We start from the raw sequence: 24,678 nt of genomic DNA, 5'->3' as shown, positions 1-24,678 counted from the left end.
GCTAACTTAGGATTGTCTATGGAGTTTGCTCCTGCTTAAAATAAAGGACTGCCTAAAATAAGTGTATTTTTCTTCATTTTCTTCAAGTGAATGCTCTTTATCCTGGTTGGATAGCTTGTTTAATCATCTTTATGGCATTCCTAGCTATGTTTTTATTTTCTCTTTAAACTTATGAAGGCTTATTCCCTTCTTCAGTGGGCATATCCGTTATGGATAAAGAAGCTAATTTACTGGACTTGGCTTGTTGGGGGCCTTGGTTATGCAGTGCCTGGGGCTATGCCACAGGAAAGGCCCTTTAGGGTATGCTGTACTGGTTTCGAGTCACTGCTTCAGAACATCAGCCCACGTAGCTCCTTGTAGAAGAAGCCAAGAGAGACTGCAGGAGGAATAATCAAGATATTACCCTCTGTGCTTTCTGGTCTTGCTGTCTGTTCTAGAGAAGCTCTTCCTTTATCACTTGCATTCTGCTTTCAGGCTGAGTGCTGCGTCTTCAGGCAGAGCACCCAGCCTTTCTCTACCTGAAGTTTGAGCCAGTAGTCTTCAGCGGCTTTCCAGCTCTTCCTGTTATCAATTCCGTTGCTCTCATTTCTGATTTGAAATAAATTTAGGTGCACTTTGCAGCCTGGTGTTAGGCTAGATGTGTAGCGTTGCAGAGGGAATGCATCAGCTCTAGATATAGTGATAGAGGCCAGTCTGTTCCAGAAAAATTTAAGGACTAATGGAGATGCAGAGTTTGTACGTACAGTCGTGGCACTCTTGATGCAAAGTCTTATGGTTTTGTATTAGCACATTACTTTGGTCTGAATGAATGGACTGTATGTATGGAATGTGCATCCACACCATGCTAGCTCATAACTAACTGTGACAGTATCTCTGAGACTCAGGTTGCCTGGTATAGCTTCAGTCTTCATCCTATTCGAACAACATGACACTATCATGCACCTCTGATCATCCTGAGAAGCCTCCAGGGTGATCTTATTGCAGCCTTCCAGTATTTAAAGGGGGCCTACAGGAAAGCTGGAGAGGGACTTTTTGCAAGGGTGTGTAGTGATGGGACCAAGGGGTAATGGATTTAAACGGAAAGAGGGGAGATTTAGATTAGATATAAGGAAGAAATTTTTCACTCAGAGGGTGGTGAGGCACTGGAACAGGTTGCCCAGAGAAGTTGTAGGTGCCCCATCCTTGGAAGTGTTCAAGGCCAGGTTGGATGAGGCTTTGGGCAACCTGGTGTAGTGGAGGGTTTCCCTGCCCATGGCAGGGGGGTTGGAACTAGATGATCTTTGAGGTCCCTTCCAACTCTAACCATTCTGTGGTTCTATGATTCGTATCAGAAACTTCTGACATAAGATCTCCTCTGTGACCTGAGGATGTTATGTGTACATATGACCAAGAGGAGCAATCTCTAAGAGGGATCACTTTCTCTCAGGTGAGGGTCAGTCTCCTGAGGAACACTGGCAAAGGAAGGATGCAAGAAGTCAAGGGAAGTTCAAATCCCTATGAAGCCATTTGTTCATTAAGCTTGTTTTTTATCTTTTCATCCCAGGTGTATACAGTAGTGTAATGTTTCTCAGGAACAGCTTCTGACAGTTCTCAGAAAAATTTGGTTCTGGGACAACATTGAGATGGGGAACTTCTGAAGGAGTTTTTGCCTTGGAAATTCATAGGATGTAATGATTCTCCCTGTTCCATGTCAAGCCTTTTCTTTAGGGTTTTTATTACTTGTGTTAGTTTTCCACTTATTGGCTTCCATGAGGTACTACTTTTCTTCAGCCACACTGTATTTGAGTGCTAGGAGCTGTATTCAGCTAGGATGTGTGCTGGAGCATACTTGAAGTATTTGAAAGCCATCTGGACGTAGTTCTGGGCACCTGCCTCTAGGTAGCCCTGCTTGAGTGAGGGGGTTGGACAAGGTGACCTCCAGAGATCCCTTCTGATCTCAACCATTCTGTGATTCTGTGACTCTGTGGTATCGCTCAGAATTTTTTTTTGAGTCTGTAGTCATTTTTTTCCATCTCTACCTTTTAGTAGAGTCTACCTTTTTATTGACCTTGAATCTGTAGAGAAATGGAGCGGTTTGATTAATTTTGTGACTCTTTGTGCAGACTTTTGTTGGGAGTAGATTATTATTTTCTTATGTTAGGGAGGTAACTAGCTGATACTTTTTTTCCCCAAATTGCATGCATCCTTCAGTTAACATACAGATGTCAGGAATGCTTTATTTTTCTATCTGCTTATGAATATCTCTTGCCTCTATTGTCTCTGCTATAGGGAACTCTTTAGATACTATTATTTCAAGCTGGGGACCATCATGTTGGATAGAGGAGTTTCTGTGAAGCTGCTTGAGTGGAATGAATACATACAATTAGAGCAAAAGAGAGGTGAGATCTTCAGCATTTTCCAACTGTGCCTTTCTGAGATCTTAAAAGCCTTCACTTGGTAGTTCCATACATGTGCTGTAAAGTACTGTGCTGTTTGGAGGCTGTTAAAGCAAGATGAGTCTTCATAAGATGTTCTTTGAGATGCTTTTCATGTGCATGATGTAGTTTACTCAGTGAATAGTTATCATGTTGCTAGAAGAGCCAGGAGTATGAACGCTAACATATCTGTTAAGAGAGGAGAGGCGATTTACATGTAACTGTGTATGTCTGCCATGTCTTGAAGAACCTTTGCATTCAAAATTCCTTTCCCCCTTCTGCCTTTTTGTATAAACTGAGGACAAGCTGCTAGGAATTAAGGGTGTGCTATGGCACATTTATACAATATCAGCATTTCTAGTCACTGCTTCAAGCATTGCTATATTGTTTGCATACCTGAGTGATTGCAACAGCCACATTGCTGAACTGTAATTTTTCCAGTAATATAGGCTGTAAATTTTTGTGCCCTGAACTGTGAAGGAGTGTGTTTGTGTTCGTACTACAGTAACAGGGCTTTGCTTTCAGTTGCTTTTTTATCTCTGCAGTCATTGTAGGGAAGCTGTGATACATGCCTTTGAATAGAACAAAATGCAATAAGTTAAACCAGACCCTAACAAAATTTAGAAAATGTGATTAATGAGTAAGTGTGCAGACAGGGCAGTACAACACAGACCACAGATCAGAACCAAAACCTATAAAATTTTGTCAATGTTGGAATAAAGTATTCCAGGTTAAATAATTTGAGAATCTTGATAAATGCTTGCTACTTTTTTTAAAAAAAAATATTCTTCCTTCAGATTTGTTTAAAACTTGGTTTAAGCAGAGAAATTTAAATGCAAGGCCAGTTCACATGATTGTAGATCTCTTATCTCTGACTATATTTTTCTGATCTGAAAATCTTACATCTTATGCTATGAGCTTTTTTCTTAATTACAAGAAATTTTTTTTTCCATGTCCTTGATCCTGTAGTGATATAATGTACATACAACTAAGCAGTTTATCTGCATGACTTCCATGTATTTCCTCTAGGGTGTGCAGTATTTTGAAGATGGTGACCAAGTCTGTAGGACATCTAATTAGCATTAGATGCCATTAGCATAATGGTATCTAATTAGCATGTGTTGCATTATGCTTCTGTTTCCTGTATTGGGTGAAGTTTGTTAAAAGCCAAGCAGATTACGTTGGGAGGAAATAGAGATGGGGATAAAACCTTGAGATGATACAAATATAATAAATAACTTGCATAATTCAGTGTGTTACAAAATAAACAACTAACTGGACTACTATTTTATAATACATTTTACTTTAGCAGTTGGTACTACTGTTTGAGAGGTGGAAAACTTCTGGGGAAAAAAAGATGCCAAATCCAGGCTTGTTTAGAAAGAATACCACTGACAGATTTGTGCGCAGTTACACGAAGTCTAAACTGACGTTTTATTTAGTAGCTTAGATTTTAATTGTCACTTTCTGACAAAACCACTAGCTATAAAGATTCAGCCCTTGATCACAGTGAAGGCATTAACAAAGACATATTGTTTATTCGCTTCTTGGAGATAAGCTTCACGATTTTCCTACCCCTCTGGAACCAGTTTCTCTGCATTATCAGTAAAGGTTGCTGTATGGCTAATTACATGGCAGTTCAGGTTGATTTAAGAATACAAATGTTATTACAGAAATAGAAGAGGCTTAGACCATTATTATTTTTAGTGTTCACTAAATCTCCAGTGCTATGTTTTTCTTTTTTACTGTGGTAAGTTCAAATGAGCAGGCTTGAAAAGGTTAGTTAGCCACTGGGGATATTAAAAATAAAGTGGAAATTACATTGTTTGTACTTTTTAGAGTATTAAAAATGTGAGGTTTTTAAATCGAGTGGAGAAAGAGGAAACAACAAAAACTTCTGGTGAGTCTGTTTGTATCTGTTACCTCAGGGTGGGAAAGGGATGGCTTTTAAATTAATACATTTCAATGTGAGAAATTGAGAAGGCGTGCAGAAAAAAAGGTAGTTTTTAGCTTCACTTCTGTGGTTGATGTTAGTTAAAATGTAATTCAAGCAATTGTGTTCTGTAGCCACTGTATGACCTACCCAGCGGCAATCAGGGCCCCCCAACCCCCCTTTTTTTTTTTAAAGCTAAGTGGCCCATGTTTAGCTTACTGAATGTCATCTGGACTCAGTAAAAAGCAAGTGACCTGCATTGAATTAGTGTAATTGTAACACAAACAGAACATCTCATAGTTTTGGTCTCATACAGGAAAAGAGAAAGCTGGAGAGATTTTTCAGTTTGATAAATAAAACTGAAGATATGGAGAGCTGACTTTGACTCACAGTTCATTTTACCTTTTTATTGTTGTCTTTTATAAATTAATACTTGGCATTTAAATTTTGTCTGTATGTTCTCTCTTTGGAACGTTTTCCCTTCTAGAAGAATCTTCCCTAGGATGTATTCTAGAAGAATGTTCCTTAGGATGTATGTTGTGCCAGTTATTAAATCATGAGCAATCATTACCAATTCCAATTTCATCAGAAACAATACCATTTCAGAAAAATAATTTCTTTTTGACCTACCTGGCTGTCCAGAATTCAGTATATAGTTTTACCGCTGTTATTTAGATTACTTTTCAATGCCAATATAGTTCATGGTTTTTGCTTTCTGTTTCCGAGAGCAATGGTTACATCTACTAAGATATCAAAGTGCCATCAAGAACTGAAATATCTGTTACAATCGTTTATTTGAATTTTAACTCTGACTTTGATCTTGTAGTTGTATTATTCATTTTGGTTTAAAAGGGGTGTTATTTTTTAAAATGCAAGACTAGTGTAATTGTATAAGTAATACTATCTCTTGGTTATACTTCTCTTTTTATTTGGTCATTCAAATGTCCAGATTTTACCTTGTGATGCCTCCCACTGGTTGTGTCTGCATCATGGCCTGTGCAGTAGGAAAAAAGTTAGATTTGCTCTAGCAATTATGTTTTTTTACAGGAAAGGATGTAGATAACTTTTACGCTAATCTAGCAGTGAAATTAAGGGGCTACAATGTAAATTATAATTTTACAAAGCTATTAGGGAAAATATTGGAAGTATTAGCCATGTGAGGACAGTAACACTATTCTATGTATGTACGTGGTAGCCAGGAAACCGCACTGTTGAGTGTTATTGAGGGAGTGTTTTATTCTCTCAGTATTTTGGATTTCAGTGAGGCAGAGACAGGAGAAGAAGTTTTCCTTCTTTACTTGAAGGTAGATAGAGCTTTAAGATGTGAGAACTTAAAGTTACTTCTTCATAGACTAAAAAATTTTCTGTGATTAATTTGACGTTTCCATTATTTCAGGTGAATGTAGGCACTTAATATCTGGAGTGTTGTAATCTATCAGTTCAATTTTTAGTTCTTAGTTTGAACACTGCAAGTGAATGAGTTGTTTTTCTTTGTGCTGGTGGTTGGCCTTTGCTGTCACCTGTTCTTCTGTTGCCATTGTAAATGGTGAAGTAGGAAGCAGCAGGCATTCTTGTGAGCGTGGTTCCTTTGTTTCATGTTTCTTCTCTTAAATGTGATCGTTCTGTCTCTGTACCTAGGCTGACCAAACATGATAATCCTCTTTTTTTTTTTTTTTTTTTTTAAATTTTATTACCAAAGTCACCTTTGGACATTCCAGTGAGCTGTCAGCCACTCTAGGTTTTTAAATTCACAGTGTGCAGGTCCTTCTAGCAAGACTCTATTCTAGTTATGACATGACTAGATTAAATTTCCACTTTCTTCTGTACTACCTCTCAAAGTATTGACTCTTACATTAAGTCTTAATCAGAGGCAGAGAAGCTGTTGCAGGGAGAGAGAGTAACCTGTGAAGGATGCACATGGAGTTTTGTTTCATTTCATCTTTGTGTAATGCGCTCATCCACTGAATTTTCAGTTTAGACATGGGGAAAATACTTTGTCTTCAGAGATTGCATTATTTGCGTGAACACAGGGCAAATGGGGAGGTGGTGGAAAAGATCTTCAAAACACATGCCCAGCTTTTTATCATGCAGTTCTGAAACTGAAACAATTCTCAGATAGTTTATTGAAAACTTTCCTGCTCTGTAACCTTTATATTCTTTGTTGAAATTTAAATTCATTAGCTCTTCTTCTGTTCTGTATAGACTTGAAAAAAAAAGAGTATTTTCTCCCCCTTTGGAGTGGCATTTAACATGCTGGAGATTGTTACCATATTTCTCACTGTAGTCACCTCTTCTTTAGACTAAGCAATCATAATTCAGTCAATCTTTCCTTGCAGATTGTGTTTTTTAAAAATCTAAGCATTATAGTTGCTTTCTTTTGAACTGTCTTCAGTTGGTTCACATCTCTGAATGCGTGGTGCCTAAAGTGGAACACAATACTGCTGCTGGAGGTCTGATGTATCCTGAATAACGAACTACTGCGTGTTTCTTGAATGCCTTCTGTCGTGTGTGGTTATGGCAAAGGTTTCACGCTTCATGTCCAGCGAGTTTACTACAACTTTTTCTCACAAATATAAGTTACTTGCTCCTTGAGTCTTTTATTAGTAAGTATAATTGCAAATGCAATTTTTCCACTTCGTGTCTCAGTAAATGTTAATATATTTCTGGATGTAATCACTGCCTCATTTTCTCAGGAACTGCAGAAAATATTGTGGGAAGAAGAGCGCAGATTTTATTATTGAAGTAAGCTATATTGTTCTTAGAGGGAAAGGAAGTTTCGTAGTGTCAGATTAGGAATATTGTAGGCATTATGTCTATGAAAAACTACAGTAAAAAAACTATAGTGGAAGAAGACTAAATTAGTCAAAAGAGTGTTCCCTGGATGCATTCACGTAATGTGTGCTTTCAGAACCATTTTCTTGTTTTGCAACTGATAAGAAACCAGTTGTTCAAGTTCGATGCTGAAAAAAGAAAAAGTTGTTCAGATTCAAGACTCCTGTGTTCTAGATCTCTTGGATTCTGTGAAAGGGGAGGGATTTAAGTGATAACAGGATGCTCCTATCTGAGAGAAGTGTCAACATTAATGAAAGCACCTTTTTCCTCTTGATTTCTGGACACCTGTGTGGCTGGGAAATAGCCTTTAGGCAGCGAGTTGCCTGGCTCTTGAGCAAAGATCTGCCATAATGTATAATTTGGTCTGAGAGGCTCTCAAATGTAGGTGGAGTTCCCTGAGGGTTCGGATAGAACCTCGAAGTGTCTACTGGTCTGAAGTGGCCCCATCTCTCTGTTACGGCGATTTCCTCACAAAGAGGAGATGTGGCCCATCACTGTCACAAGGAAATTTTGTCCTATACAATTATGTTTAAAAATACCTTCTTTTCTAAGTCTGTGTCAAGTAAAAATAGAATTAGAAGGTTAAAGCACTACATCAGATACTTCTTTCAGTCTAAATACAGCTTAACATCTATTTCTTTTTTTCTGCCTTAAAAAAACACCAACCACAAAAGTCTTCCCCCCGCGCCCCCCCCCCCCCAAAAAAAAATATCTTAAACGCGAATGTACTTACATGCATGCACCCTTCTTCCACCTCCTGATTAAATGTGTCTTGCTCACCTGGTGCTGAGATTGAGGATATTTTTTGGAACAACAATCATGAATTAATTTGTCTCATTTAGGTTTTCCTTTTGGTGAGTGAAATTGTTGGAAATACTATCCTAGACGGTGTCTGAATGCTGCTGTTCCTTTCAGGTGTTTGAAGCTATTGTGTTTGCAAGACTTGCTGACTTTCATTGTCTTGTTTTCTGGTAGAGTTTGGTATTTTATTTTTTTAGTCATCATGATTTTTTTTTTGTTGGTTGGGGTTTTTTGTGTGCCTGGACACTGTAAAACTGTGGAGACTTGTAATTATTGTGGGTGTTAACTTTCAAGATAACCTTTCAATAAAATGTTAAGTAATTATACTATTTTGTACCTATATGGGATTATTTGCAAGTTAGGTATTTTTCTCTGAAAATTCCTGTATATGTCAATTAAAAAAAAAAGATTCAAACCCTTTAGCTGTCAGGGGTAGTGTAAGCAGAAAATCTTGAGTAGCCTGATTTTTTTTTTTTTTTCCAGTGAATGCCTTTGCTTTAAAAATGGAGTATTTTCACTTATCAAAAACACTGTCCTCCTCCCACCTCAAAAAAAACAACAACAAAAAAACAACAACAAAAAAACCAACAAAGCCACAGAACAGTTAAAAAACCTTCATGAGATTGCAGGTGTTTCCATGCTTTATTTTTCATTTCTACAGACTTTCAAAAGGTGTTTGTTGCCTTTCTTTAAAGGCTCGCTATCTAAGTTGAAGAAGAGGGAATTTTGAGGATCAGATCACTGAGTATCTCTTCTGTTGTAACTTCACTCATGGCAATGAGTTCGTAACCTAGCAGATGAAATGGGAACTTTGAATGTTACATCTCTAAACAAAAAGGAAGTGGGAGGACAAGGTTCAGTCGAATAGCAGAATTCAAGAAAGTTTTGTGCTGAGGAGTTGGGTTCAGGAAATCAAAATAGCCCTACTGAATTGGATAGAAAAACTCAGGCTATTCCAATTGAAAGTACAAGACAGAAAGCTGGGACAAGATAATAGCCAAAAAAACATACAGGCAAAAGTCATGAAGAGTTGCCCAAATCATAGGGAGTTATTTAAATATGTTGGAAGAAAGCCTGGAGAAATATTGATAGGTCTGCTGGACTTGAAGGGTGAGGAAAAAGAAATAAGCAAGCAAAAGAAGACCCCTGCAAATAAACAAAATTGTTTCTTTACATACAGCTCCATCAAGTCAATTGTTGAGTTGCTTCCAGATCTCTTTGGATAGTACAAGTGATGACTTATGAGAGGTCAAACTTTCAAAACCGAAACAAAAAAGCCTTGGATAAATTGGTAAATTAATTGGCATTAAGACAGCATGCTGAGGTGATATTTCTGGGAAAAGATTGTTGGTAATAAATATTATTATTACTCATCTGAAGAAAGGATTTGATAATGAACAGACATAAGCAGATGGCACGATCCCTTTAGATGAGTTAGCAGGGCAAACTTGCTCTTTGTCTTGCTAATTGGGTAACAGCCAGTGCAATACATTCTGCCTTTTAAATATACCAGTGCAGATTTGTCTCAGGATATGGTAGAAGTTTAAAGAGTTATGATATGTGATGATGTGCTGATTTTGGCTGGGGTAGAGCTAATTTTCTTTGTAGTAGCTAGTATGGGGCTATGTTTTGGATTTGTGATGGAAACAGCGTTGGTAATAGAGGGATGTTTTCGTTTGCGTTAGCACTGCTCAGCACTAGAGTTAAGGACTTTTCTGCTTCTCACGCCACCCCACCAGTGTGTAGGCTGGGGGTGCCCACGAGAAGTTGAGAGGGGACACAGCAGGAACAGTTGACTCCAACTGACCGAAGGGATATTCCATGCTATATGATGTTGTGCTCACCATATAAAGTTGGGAGAACAAGAAGGAAGAGAGGGACGTTCAGAGTGGTGGCGTTTGTCTTCCCAAGTAACCGTTACATGTGACGGAGCCCTGTTTTCCTGGAGATGGCTGAAGACCTGCCTGCCCATGGGAAGCAGTGATTGAATTCCTTGTTTTGCTTTGCTTGCATGCACAGCTTTTGCTTTCCCTATTAAACTATCTTTATCTCAACCCATGAGTTTTCTCGCTTTTATTCTTCTGGTTCTCTCCCCCATTGCACCAGGGAGAAGTGAGCAAGTGGCTGTGTGGGTCTTGACTGCTGACTGGAGTTAAAGCATGACAGTCCTTTTTGGCACCCTACGTAGGGCTTGGAGGGTTTGAGATACTGACAGATTTGATTGGAATATGCTAGATTGAATTTATAGCTCTTATTCCTGTTTAGCTATTAATTGACAGGCTTCTGTGCTTGCCATGGGGCTTGCTTGCCTAATTGTAAATTAGAGTCTGGTGCTCATTCGAGGCTGCGTTTTGCTTTTGCTCCTTGCTGTACTGCTTATGATCTTACTCTGCTGTGCCTGGGAACATTTTGATAACAGCAATGGTGATGTGCCTGGGCTGGCAGATGGCCAGGGCATTGCTGCTCTTTCTGTGCTGCTGTACTGGACGGGCTGGAACTCCAGTGTGAGCTTTAGGCAAAAGGACTGTGACCTATGAATGGATCCACATGGGAGCAAGAGACCTCGAAGTGTCTGTGGCTGTGGATAAGCCCATGCTAGAGCAGGTACATCTTGAAGCATCTGTGGCTGTGGTTATGTCTCTACTGCAGCAGGTGTACCTCTGAAGGGATTGTGGCTCAAGGATAAGTGCATGCAGGAGAAGGTACGCCTCAAAGCATCTATGGCTGTGGATAAGTCCATGCTTCAGCAGGTACACCTTGAAGCATCAGTGGCTGTACATGAGGTCATGCTGGAGCACCTCAAAGTGTGTGGCCATGGATAAGCCCACGACAGAGCAGGTATACCCCTGGAGAGACTGCAGCCATGAGCAAGGCCGTGTTGGAGCAGGTTTACTTCTGAAGGGACTGTGAGTGTGGGTAAGGCCATACTAGAGCAGGTGTATCTCTGAAGGTGGTGTGGCCCATGGATAAGGCCACACTGGAACAAGTGGACTTCAGAGCAACTGTGGCTGTGGATAAGTCTATGCTGCAGCAGATATACCCCTGGAGAGACTGTGGCTCATAAATAAGGCTCCGCTTGGCACAGGTACACTCCTAAGGGACTGCAGTCTGTAGGTAAGTCCAAGCTGGAGCAGGGGCAAGAGAGGGAGTTCATTGCAATGTTAAACCCAATTGTCTGGTCTGAAGGGACCACAGCTGGAGATTGTAATGGAAATTCCTTTAAATTGTTGTAACTCGGGATTTGAGTTGCATATTATGGGAATTACCATAGCAGGAACCACCTGGACCAATGGAGGACAAACCTCACAAGAATCAGTGCACGTGCAGCAGTGAACTGACCTGAGCTGTCTTTTGTTGCCCAATAACTCCACGCAACACATCACCTCGCCTGTCCTGAATGACCACCGTAACAGATGGAGCCCAAAGTCATGGACTAAATGAACTCAGTGGACATCTTGTGGACAGTTATGGGCACTTTACAGACACTTCACAGGGGTGGTCCATAGACTAAGGGAGTGATACCTGTGTGTTACATGAAAACATGGGAAGAGTGGTGGTGGGTAGCAAGAATGTATTGGATAGTGTGGGACCTGAGCATGACATAAATTATATGGAATTAAGGAGTGGAGAATGTGCTGGTTTTGGCTGGGATAGAGTTAATTTTCTTCATAGTAGCTAGTATGGGGCTGTGTTTTGGATTTTTGATGGAAACCAGTGTTGATAACATAGGGATGTTTTCATTAGTGCTGAGCAGTGGTTACACAAGAGTCAAGGACTTTTCTCCTTCTCACCTCACCTCACCAGTGCGTAGGCTGGGGGTGCCCACAAGAAGCTGGGAGGGGACACAGCAGGGACAGCTGGCTCCAACTGACCAAAGGGATATTCCATACCATATGATGTCATGCTCAGCATATAAAGCTGGGGGAAGAAGAAGGAAGAGAGGGACGTTCAGAGTGATGGTGTTTATCTAGTGTTTTTAGTGGGTATCTGCTACAGGCCACCCTATCAGGACAGTGAGACTGATGAGCTATTCTTTAAACAACTGGGGGAAGTCTCGCGCTCACTAGCCCTTGTCCTTATGGGTGACTTTAACCTGCCTGATGTCTGTTGGAAGTATAACATGGCAGTCAGGAAACAGTCTAGGCGGTTCCTGCAGAGTGTGGAGGACAACTTCCTCTCACAACTGGTTAGTGAACCAACTAGAGAAGGAGCTCCCCTAGACCTGCTGTTTGTGAACAGAGAAGGTCTTGTGGGAGATGTGAAGGTTGGAGGACGCCTGGGGCTTAGTGACCACGAGATAATAGAATTCTCAATTCTAAGGGAAGTTAGGAGGGGGAACACTAAAACGGCCAAGCTGGACTTTGGGAGAGCTGACTTTGGGCTGTTTAGAAGTCTGGTTAACAAAGTCCAATGGGAGATAGCTCTCAAGGGTAAGGGGGCGCAGGAGGGATGGTTACTATTCAAAAAGGAAATTCTGGAGGCACAGGAGCGAGCTGTCCCTGTGTGCCGGAAGTCGAGCCGCCGGGGTAGAAAACCAGCTTGGATAACAAAGGAGATTTGGGAACATCTCAAAAGAAAAAGGGATGTCTACAAGTCTTGGAAGAATGGGCAGGCATCCAGGAATCAATACAGGGAGGAAGTTAGGGCATGTAGGGAGATAATCAGGGAGGCAAAAGCCCAATTGGAACTTAGACTAGCCAGCTCCGTAAGGGACAACAAAAAGTCTTTCTATAAATATATTAATAACAAAAGGAGGGCTGAAGATCACCTCCAGCCCCTACTGGACTCAGGGGGTACGTTAGTCACTAGGGATGAAGACAAGGCTGAGGTCCTTAATGCCTTCTTTGCCTCAGTCTTTAATAATAAGGTCAGCAGTTCCCAGGTGAGCTGGCCTTCGGTGTCTGAGTGCAGGGAGGGAGAGCAGATCGAAGCTCCTGTGATCCAAGAGGAACGGGTCAAGGATCTGCTCCTTCGGCTGGATGCCCACAAGTCTATGGGGCCTGGTGGTATCCACCCGAGAGTCCTGAGAGAGCTGGCGGATGTCATTGCCAAACCCCTGTCCATTATCTTTGGGCAGTCTTGGCTCACTGGGGAAGTTCCGCTGGACTGGAGGCTGGCGGATGTTACCCCCATTTACAAAAAAGGGCGGAAGGAGGATCCGGGGAACTACAGGCCTGTCAGTCTGACCTCGGTGATGGGCAAAGTCATGGAACAGGTTATCTTGAGTGCTATTAATGAGCACATACAGGTTAACCGGGTGATCAGGCCCAGTCAACATGGGTTTATGAAAGGCAGGTCTTGCCAATCAAACCTGATCACCTTCTATGACAGGGTGACCCGCCTGGTTGACGAGGGAAGGGCTGTGGATGTAGTTTTCCTGGACCTCAGTAAAGCCTTTGATACAGTTTCTCATAGTGTTCTGGTGGAGAAACTGGTAACTGCTGGCCTGGATAGGCACACCCTCCTTTGGGTTAAAAACTGGCTGGATGGCCGGGCCCAAAGGGTGGTGGTAAATGGGGCTAAATCCGGCTGGAGGCCGGTCACCAGTGGGGTTCCCCAGGGCTCAGTGCTGGGTCCAGTTCTGTTTAACATCTTTATCAATGACCTGGATGAGGGGATTGAATGTACCCTCAGTAAATTTGCGGACGACACCAAGCTGGGAGGCTGTGTCGATCTGCTCGAGGGTAGGGAGGCCCTTCAGAGGGATTTGAACAGACTGGATCGTTGGGCTGAGGCCAATGGCATGAGCTTTAATAAGGCCAAGTGCAGAGTCCTTCACTTGGGGTATAAAAACCCCAAGCATCGCTATAGGCTCGGGGAGGAGTGGCTGGAGAGCTGCCTGGCGGAGAAGGACCTGGGGGTGTTGGTTGACTACCGGCTTGATATGAGCCAGCAGTGTGCCCAGGTGGCCAAAAAGGCCAATGGGATACTGGCGTGTATCAAGAACAGTGTGACCAGCAGGAGCAGGGAAGTGATCCTGCCCCTGTACTCGGCACTGGTGAGGCCGCACCTGGAATATTGTGTCCAGTTTTGGGCCCCTCGCTTTAAGAGAGATATTGAGCTCCTGGAGCGAGTCCAAAGAAGGGCAACTAAACTGGTCAAGGGGCTGGAAAATAAAACTTATGAGGAGTGGCTGAGGGAGTTGGGGCTGTTTAGCCTGGAGAAGAGGAGGCTGAGGGGAGACCTGATTACGGCCTATAAATACTTGAGAAAAGATGGTGGGGAGGTAGGGGAAGGGCTCTTTACATTAGTGATGGGTGATAGAACAAGAGGAAATGGGCATAAGCTTAGTCAGGGGAGATTCAGGTTGGATGTTAGGAAGTATTTCTTCTCTGAAAGGGTTGTCAGCCACTGGAATAAGCTGCCCAGGGAGGTGGTTGAGTCCCCATCCCTGGATGTGTTTAAGAATAGGGTGGATGAGCTACTTGAGGATATGGTTTAATGGGGATTAGGGACAGTTGGACTCGATGATCTCTAAGGTCTTTTCCAACCTAGAAATCTATGAAATCTATGAAATCTTCCCAAGTAACTGTTATGTGTGGTGGAGCCCTGTTTTCCTGGAGATGGCTGAACACCTGCCTGCCCATGGGAAGCTGTGAACGAATTCCTTGTTTTGCCTTGCTTGCATGCACGGCTTTTGCTGTTAAACCTATTAAACTGTCTTTATCTCTACCTGTGAGTTTTCCCACTTTTAGTCTTCTGGTTCTCTCCCCCATTCCACCAGGGGAAAGTGAGCAAGCGGCGGGGTGGTGCTTAGTTACTGGCTGGAGTTAAACCACGACTGATGAGATTTAAAAATTGGTTGTACGAGTAAGCTTGTTTAAAACCAGTGAAAATACCCCAAACTGAATGAACTTAGAATGCCATTTTCTTCAAGCTGTGGTCACAGAACAAATTATCTGTAATATTCTTTTGAAATTTAAAGCCATTTTTGAAGGAAGCTTCATAAAATCAGACTATTTCAAGTTGGAAGGGACCCTTAAGGATCATTGAGTCCAACTCCCACCTTTAGTAGAAAGAATAAGTTCAGAGGTGAATGTTGAAGGACAGCTCTGTTGCATGATGGTACGAACAAGGCAAGGGTTGATTCTTTTCAGTACAATTTCAATAGCACTTACTGTTGCAAAATGTTTGATATCTTTACATTCTTGACCTATTGTAACGCTGTCAAAGTGTTATGAACTTACTAGCAATAATAAATATACAGGTCAATATAAATGGCTTATCTTTCAGTAACCCATCTTTGCTGTTAATCATGTGATTATTCTTTCGATTATGTATTTTTTCTCTATGTTTACTACTTTATTACTTTACATCTTAAGTGCATAATACTTTGCTTTGAACAGCAAAGGTCATCATTCCAGGGGAAAGCTTGTGACAGTGAATGCCTGTTAAACACCACTGGTAACAGTTGTGGGTTGTGTTGTGTTTTTCTGGTTTGGGTTTTGGTTTGTTTTTTTTTTTTTTTAATGCACCTAGTTTTAAGATGAGGTGTCTGTCATTTTATCCTAAAATAATTTGAACGTGTTTTTTACTGTGTGTAGTATCGTGTATGTGATTTAATCAGTGGTGACTACTAAAGAACTATCAAGGTGAACACAATAGATTGCATGTTAAATGTCACATATATTTCCCTTCAGTAGGATTAAAAATTCTGTATCAAGTTGTCGGGATTAAATTTCCACTTACTTCTTCCTGCTTTTAGGCCTGTGCTGATAACTTGATCTGTGCTTCACTGGGAGCTTGTGAGGCAGGTGGGTGGAACAGCACAGCCTTCCCCTCTTGCTTGTCTGGGTGAACAGTCATTGCTAACTCGCAGTAAAGAAAATGCCTTTTTGGTTGAACAGTGACAGGATCTTGAAGTTCTTGCTTAGTGTTAGAAATGTAATTTTATTGCTAGAAGTAGGTGTCTTTTAATATGTGGTACTATCAGTTTTTCAAATTTTGTGGAGGGAGAAAAGTGTTTCCTTTCTGTTTTTATGATCTAGCTTTCAGAGTAACGTAATTGCTGGTTTGGGTTTGTGTTTGTTTCATTTATTTTTTTTTTTCCCCCAGATGGCATTTCCAAACATTTTTCTTTTGATAATTCATTATTATTGACTAAAAAAAAAAGTAACTTTAACCAACATTTTTTCTCATACATTGGTAAACAGATTCTTCAGTATTTTAGCTTAAACCAGAAAATTTATTTTAGCTAAGATATGGGAGAAGCTTTTATCCATTGTGTGGCTAAACCAGTCTGGAGTATTTATTCACTGCATGGATCTTCAGAAAATGCTTTTCATGACACCCCATTTCAGAAAAGTGTTGTTGGTAAGTTAAGAGGATGAAACTTGCTTGATAACTTTGACATTTCTGTAGCCTTTAATTCAAGGTAAACTGTTCAGGTTTTCCTGTGCAAAAATGAAATGAATGCTCTGTTTTAGTGTGTTTCTTCAGGCCACTTCTCTGTTAGAAGTATCTTAGGTATGGACAGGCAGTGAAAATGAAGCACTTACTGCATGGGCTCTTGAATGCACAGGAGTGGTTCCTTCTTGTTCTCTGTAGTTCATGTTGCTCCTGTCACTGAGATGAGTAGAGAGCAGCACTTGCACCCCTCCCCAAAGAAAGATATAATTGGATGAATGAGAACTGGTGCATGACTGAGAAGCCACTTTTTTGTTTCTGAAAAGAAAGAGTAAAAATTAGTGTTGTCTGCTTTAACAGGAGTAATATTTGCACAGAAAGATAATCAAGCTTTTCAAACATTTTGAATTGCACATTCAGATTCCAGTTAGGGGTTTTATCAAACTCAGGAGATATTGAGAATTGCCTTGGATCAGATATCTGATAGATGTCTGATGGAACCAGAGCTGTTTGTAATTCTGTGCAAAAAGTGTGAGTGCACTAGATCTTCACCAACTACTGTGTTTGCAGATGGGAGGAGAAAGCTGGTGATTTTTAGGGTGCTTCTAACAACTGAATTTGTTGTTCACACTGAAGCAGATCATAAATGAACTTCTTGTCTTTAAACACATGAAGTGTTGCTCAGTAACTTTATTTTTAACTGTTACAGAGTTTTGCAAAAAACTTTGTGGTAACAATATTGTAGTTCTAATTTTTTTTTTTTAAAAAAGCTCAACAAAACAAAACCCATGTAGAACCTGCTAGTAACTCACCCTCCTTGTCCATGCTGGTGTTTTATTTCTAGACAGCTGTTGAATTGTGTAATTGAATAATTAGTGGTGTTTCAATAGGCTTTTCGAAGGCTATTCAAGAAGGGAAGGAAGTTCAGTGACATCTATCACAAAGAAGAGAAAAATGTGTCTTTCAGCTGATTCTTTGTTTCTAAAGCTAATAACACGTTACAGTATTCAGTATTAACACCCCCTCCCCCCCCAAAAAAAAAAGAATTTCATACTCTAAAATGTGTTACTGAGTTTAAATGTAATGATAAACTAAGTAATATAGCTGTGGTGCCAAAACTATGGAGTCACAAACTGCTTGTGAATGTCTTGTATCCTTACCCTCTTTCTAAATTGTTTCTCTCTGTAGGTTCTAGCAATGGAGCTTCACAGCATGGAAATTATAAAAATCTTTACTATCTCCTGCAGTAGCATTCATGATACCGGGCAAACAATAACAGTAAAAGTTATTATTTTGATTTCCTGCTATTTATTACATGTCACTTATTTGAACTAAGCAGTAGAGATAAGTTATTCAAGGAGCTAAACCACAAAACACATAGTACCTCTTCCAAATTACTGTTGGTCATTTAATGTGTTTGTGGGCTGTGTGAAATACAGATGTATTACCCTGACTGACAGGAGGAATGAGCCGCAAGGATTTTCTGATTAGGAAATTCCAAATGCAGTATATCAGTATCTCATTTTTCTTTTGGCGTTTCCTAATTCATCTGATTACATTTTCATGCCAATAAAACTGTCCATAAGAGAACTTTCACTGAAAATATGTTTTCAACCTGGACTCCTTTTAAAATGCTAGGCCATTTAAGACTAATAAAAAGAAAATCATGTACTGACTTGCACAGTTCAGCTCTCATTTAAAACATGGTCCTCATTTAAAACATGGTCCTCAGTCCAGTATTCAGCTTAACCACAACTGCTGGTCATCAGGCAGGTAAGTCCTTCCAGGCCACAGTTATGGTAGAAACTGTGTTAAATTGTCCAGTGCCCAACTGAGAAGTGGCTACTGAAAGCTGTCCTGGATGATGTATCTCCCCACATCCCACTCTCCCCATCCTTTGTCATGTATATGCTGTAATTTGCCTTGGATTCTGGTTTCAGTGCAGGGTGTAGGACTTGCCTCAGAGAAATGTATGGAAGATGATTCAAAGTAGGGAGTTGGGCTCAAGGTTCAGAGGTGGAAAGGCCAGTTCAGGACAAATTTGAAATGGGCTGTCTGTTACAGACAGGTGAAGACAAACACCTCAGCCTGAGTTCTGACATCTTGCAGCTTAGAGATTGTTTTGAAAGGATTCAACGGTTAAAGCTGAAGACTGAGTTGTGCCATCTAACACCTTGGCTGTATATTTGATGCATTACTTGCAGTAAGTGTAAGACTTGCCAGTCTGTCTCAGATATGTGGGGAAACCTGGAAGGTGATGTTGAAGGTGAGAGAGAAAAATTAGCCCCAGTGCTTTCGTAGCATGTCAGAACCTGCCCCGTCTGTTGAACAATTTCCTCCTAATGTTTCCTGCAGTTGTTGCTGCCAGTTCAGCCCGTGTAATTAGGTGGATAGTAGCTTATGTTCAGTGCTAGCTGGTGCTGTTATTTTGATTTGGCTTTTCTTTTAAGCGACAGTTACCTAATGCTGGCTGTATGAGCATTGCCATCAGCCCTACTGTGAGAGCTGAACTAATCCCAATAGCTGTGGGAAACTTTTAGAGAAAATTGTAAGTGGAGTGGAAGCAAAAAATTAGTACAGGTAATAGTTTGGGAGAACACAGGGAGTGGAGAAATGCAGGGCAAGATGAAAGAAGTATTAAAACCCTAGGTTTCCTGCTTCCCTTGGCACCTATGGAACAGAGTGACTGAAACAGCTTAGTTTTGTTTTAAAATAGGACAGAGTTCGTTTAGGATAGAAAAGATCTATTTGACAAGAAATAGAAGCAAAAAAAGAGGAATAAGTTCCTGTCAGATAAGCATTTTGGTTTTATTCCTGGAGATTTGAGACTAGTTTTATAATTCTCCAGTGACTGCTTTGCAAGCTTCTTGGAAGGAAATAGAAGTAGTTGGAAGCTAAATCATAGAGAGTTTTGAAAGAGACAGGGAGCTTAACTTTTGTGCAGAGAAATATGCAAGCCAAAACGAGGAAGTAGAGGGGGAGAATGAAATTGAAAACCAGCCTTTCAGGCTAGTTAACGAAAGGGAGTGCTGAGAGCAGGAGGGGAGAGGTACATGCTAGCAAGTGCGTGGCATAGTTAATAAGTTGGACTAAACTTTGGGAATAATTAATTTTTATATGTTTTCTTGTATTACAAAAATGCATCTTATTTTTTTTTTTCAGCTAACATAGCTCACGTCACATATCAAGATTTAAAAAAGCCTGCAGTGTAAGCATTAAGTAAACATGCATGTTTCTGAAGTAGATATTTTTCAACAAACATACAAAGCGTAAATGTGGATTTAGGACCCTAACTCTAGCTCCTGAATATCTCCTTTTGTGACTTTTATTACCTGCCATAAAAGAATGATTCATGAATTCTCTCTTTCTTCTCATTGTCCTTTGTGAATTATAAAGAAGTCACTTCTTTGCTGTGGTTCTTAACTGCTGTGTAGTTGACGAAAATAATTGGCAAAGGCAAATATTTTCCCCAGAGCGTAGAGCTGAGTAGGACTCTGAAACTAAGCTTTACTTACCTGCGGAGAGACAGGTCAATGTTTATTATCAAACAGAAGGTTTGTGTTTTGACGCTGCATAAACAGAAGTTACTGGTCTTCTGTTACAGCCATGTGTTTCCAATAGCTACTGCAGAGCTAGCTGTTAAGAGTAGCTAAAGATAAGATTAAAAGTCATCAGTTCAAAGTTCAAAAGAGATCATTGCTTTCAAGGACAGAAACAGCTGAATTTGTTAGCCACTGCTTTATACCAGAAGCACTTCACTTGTACTGGCAATTAATCTTGTATCACAAGTGAAGTAGGTAAAGGCCAATTACAGGGTAATAGAGTGCCATGTTTCCTGTCTGAGTTCATATACTAGTTTGGCACAGCTGCCCACTGAAAATATAAAGCTATTGTAGTATACATCTTTATTAAACAAAATATCTGAGTCTCTACTTTTAATTCTTGTATTAGACAGATAATGAATTGAGTTTTCTAAATGTTTAAGTATTTGAATTAAAGTATACTATTCAGTACTGAAATAATTTTTCAGTAAAATTATAGTAAACAGCTTTTGCCTCATTTTGCATGGGTTCTGCTTTTCTTCAGCATATGAGAAGTATTTTAGAATGAGGGTTTGAACAAGTTAAACCAACTTTCAAGGCCAATCAGACTTCTTAAGAAGTTACAGATAAAATTTCAGGAAATTCCCTCTCCCTTCTCCCTGTGTTTCAAACATGGGCTGAACCTTCTGGTGCCTCTGCTATGCTAACAGTGTGCATAATCTCTCGTTTCATTTTTTTTTTCCCCTCTTCTAAGTACATTTTTCTGCCTATGCTTGTAGAAAATCAAATGAAGAACTTTTACTCCTTTTTGCTTTGGAAAATATGGTTGAATTGAACCTGGTTTTAGAAGAAAATAATAGCTTATTATTTCTGTCAGTAGACCTGATTCTGAATAGTGTGTTGCTGTCATGTAAGTCTTAAGCAATGGTACTGAATCCATTTGAGAGATTACACACAGAAGTTCAGAATTTCCAATTATTTTACAATAGTCTCTCAGAATTGTAATGCTTTTTTTTTCCCCTACAAGTGTAAATCTATAATTAGAAGAAAACCTAGAAAAAATCATAAAGAAAATGCTACAATATGTATAATCTTAAGTAAGACAAACGTGTTTTTAATATAGTATGAATCTTTTTTCCCAGTTGAAAAATCTGTCTGCATATGGTTCTCAACAGTGTGAACTTTCTGTTATATAGGTAAAATGCTGCCTTTACTATTTCAAGTAAATTCTCACTGCTAGTAGACAAGTTACTTGATTATTTATTTTTGTCACCTTTTAGTGTTCTCTTCGGTCTTTTAGCATACATTTCTGAATCTTATTAGCAAGTTTTAAAACTACATCTGCAGAATTATGAACGCAAAAGGAAATAGTAATCCTAATTTCCTAAGAAATTCTCCTATAAAACTAAATGCAGGTAAGTGAGAAGAAGGTGAACTTGACTTTTCACAGCAACTTTATACTTGTGTGTTTAAACAAGCCATGCCATCGTTTCTATTAAGAATTGCCCAAAGAACAAAGTCGTCTCTTGAGACTGATAAACAGCAATAGATAAAATAACAAGTGATGTGCTCAATGGGATACAGTTTAAACAGAGAAAATCTAATGGGAAGTAGCTACATTAGTAGCAGATGGATTTGCTTCCTGGATCTCGATCTGAGTGGAAATCCTAGCTTACTTAAAATTTGTTTTCCAGATTCTTAGCCTGATAAGAAAGGTGGATAAAGCAATTCGTTTACTTGGCTTCAGTGCTCTGGTGATGTGTTTTGTTTAAACTTGCTGCTGTTGTTTGATTTTTATCTAGGCTATTTTTATGATTCCTACAAATCCCCCTCCAACCTTCCGGAAGCCCGAGCTCTGGTCTGATGAATTCACAGATTTTGTGAAGAAATGCTTAGTGAAAAATCCTGAACAAAGAGCTACAGCAACACAGCTGCTACAGGTCAGTATTTAAGTTACTGAGGAAATGCAAGTTTTATGACTTTTTTCCTCTAGTCTCAAGCCAGAACTGTTGTGAAAATTTCTGAGAGCAAATCTCATTTTAATTATTGTCATGCCTTATGTCTTTTCCATTTTGCGGTCTTTCCTGTATCTCTACACCCATTTTATTTCTCCTTTGCCACTTCTAAAAATGAATTACTCTTTCCATAGTTGAGGGCTGTTTATTCCTATTAAAATTGGATCCTTGCTTTGTGGTTAGAGGCCCTCGATAGATTTCAGGCTTTATGCAAGTGTTAAGTAAAGGAATTGAGCCCAGGTTACCCTCAATACGGACCACCCATGAAGTATATTCAATCTGCCCTTCTGGTCGTGTCCAATTAAGCAGACAGGTTGCTTTGTGTCCTAGAAGGATCTGATGCAGATGGATAGTATAAGGAGTTTGTTCTTGGGCTGAGTTATACCAAGTGGACACTTTTAAATTTGAGCCACAGTTGACAGTGTGACCCTATGGAGCCAGGGCAGGGTGTGCCAGGCTTTTGCCCACTTCCTGGCCTGAGCTTCTAGTAGCTGCAGAAATTTAACAATTGGATCTTTTTGGTACTGAGATAGAAATAAAGCTGAGACATTTCAAAGAACTACAAAAATCAAACAGGAGGGACTTATCTATCATGAAAGATTTAGTCTTTGTGAAATGAACATAATTTTATAGAGGCCCTGCATTTTAATGCGTGTAAGAGAGAAAATACAAAGAAAGTTTTCTCCTTTGGTCCTGTATTTGTGTTATCCATTGCCTTCAGGGCTGTCATAATAAGCCTACAGGTAACTGAGGAAAAACAAAGAACAAAGTTAGTGAAAGAGGAGGTGGGAGAAAAAAATTATAGAAAAATCATAATAGGTTCCATGATAGTTGAAGTGGAATCTAAAATTTCCTGTAAATAAGCTTGCTTTGGTAATGGGACAGAAGTGAAAAATTTTGCTAAGTCCTTTGCTCCTTTTACTTTCCTGATTCATTAAACTTTTGGATAATTTAGTGTTCTTTTATGCTTTTCACTACTATTGGTAAATACTATTCTTAATTTTCTTTGTTTGTCAGTCTACATAATCAGATCTTCCAAAATGTTGTCTGTAAGACGCTCATGCTAGATTTATTCTGTCTTCAGCTGGCAATAGCCTCTTTTAAAATTTTAATTCCGGTGAATGTCACTGCAAGGAGAACATAACAATTTTACAAAGTTGTTTCCAGTAATAGATTGTCAAATTCATAAGTCGTATTATTTTCCGCACTGTGAGAACACCAAAATGTAGACTGAAAGGAGAGTAAAAATTGAACTTTACAGATTTTCATATGATGTATAAATCAGTACTTGAGACCTTAAAGGTTTGAAGTTAGTATGGTTAGCTGAAGACCAGCAGCTGGATAGAAAAGGCTTGCATTAATGCATGCAAATAAGAGGAGGGGGAAAAAAAAAGGCAGAGAAAAAAAAAAAGCTTCAGTGTTCCTCTTTCCACGTGCTTACTGGCTGGAAAACTGAATACTGTGTCCAGCACACGTATGCGTTGCCTTTTACCCCAGCTGGAATTTGAAGCATGTGTGATGGAGCTGGAGGTTCTGTGTGTGTGTGTGTGTGTGTGAGTGAGAATGAAAGTACTGCTTGTGGGAAAAGGTCGTGGAGGAAAAAGGGGAGTAATTGAATTAATTTATCAAGGGAGAAGACAGATAATAAGTGTAAGACACTAGGCTTCATCAATTCTATTCTTTGTGGGAAAATTTTTAAATATTTAATAATATATTTCTGAGGTGCTTGTAGGTAACGTTTTGCCTAAATTGTATTTGCATATAATGATGCAAAAATCAGAATTTTTCTAAGAGCAGCAGCAGGTGTTTACTAGACAGCAAAATGAATGTAAATGGTATCATGCACATGTTGTCTAAAAGGAAGAAATCATGTTTTAAATGACCTTGAATTAAAAATTAATCTTCCTGCTAAAAGTAACATTTTCTTTTTTACTTGTTCCACATTATAGCATCATAGACCAGGAAACGTTTTATGACATATAAAGTACAGGTTTGTAGAAGTAGACAGCTATAGTTGCTCTGCTTACAGCCACTAATGTATTCTGTCAGTTTGTTAAGATTAATTAAATTCTGTAACTGAATATCTGAAAAAGTTTGATTTTTCTATGTCATAAAATCACCACTCCATTTATTTACTCTTTGCTGCATGTTTCCTTAGGACAGTTATATCTTTAAGTATAAAACAGTTATTATATGATTGCGTTTTCCAAGGCTTGCTGTTATTAAAAATAGTTAAAGTAAAATCTTAGTTATGAAGCAACTGAAAGATATTGTATGTTGTCTTAGTGTAGATTTTAATTATTGTATAATGTAAAATACTATTTATCACTGACATCTATGGTGTTGAATAAGACTTGTAATAATAACTATTGTAGTGATGTTGCATAATTTAATTACTTTTTTCCCCCTAGCATACATTTATTAAGAATGCCAAACCAGTTTCAATTTTAAGAGACCTGATCACTGAAGCTATGGAGATAAAGGCAAAGCGACATGAGGAACAGCAGAGAGAACTAGAAGAGGAGGAAGAAAATTCAGTGTGTACCATTTTTTTTCCTATAACTATCTGTACTTTATAGATAAGTTCCTGTTTTTTCCCTACTTCCTGTACTTGATGTTCGAATACTTCTCTTTACCAGGTTTCTGGTTTTTAACCTATGAGTGCTGAGTATTCCACTCTTATTTGTGATGGATTATGCTGCTGTGAGTAATGCTGTATGAGCCAGCTTTCAGCATTACTCCATGAAATGTCCTAGTAAAACGTTTTTATAGGAGGTGGGAAAAGAAACCATGTC

General features: G+C 39.5%; 1 protein-coding gene across 1 annotated transcript in view; it reads left to right on the top strand.

Moving 5' to 3' along the window:
• The window catches only part of STK3 (serine/threonine kinase 3), a 153,943-nt gene that overhangs the window by 56,843 nt on the left and 72,422 nt on the right, over window positions 1–24,678 (top strand). Inside the window, 2 exon segments of the mRNA XM_086609491.1 lie at window positions 21,671–21,808; window positions 24,295–24,420. Coding sequence (XP_086465617.1) covers window positions 21,671–21,808; window positions 24,295–24,420 — 264 coding nt within the window.

This window comes from Tauraco erythrolophus, chromosome 3 (assembly GCF_009769465.1).
Source record: "Tauraco erythrolophus isolate bTauEry1 chromosome 3, bTauEry1.pri, whole genome shotgun sequence".
NCBI lineage: Eukaryota > Metazoa > Chordata > Aves > Musophagiformes > Musophagidae > Tauraco > Tauraco erythrolophus.
This window is presented reverse-complemented; position numbering and strand designations above follow the sequence as displayed.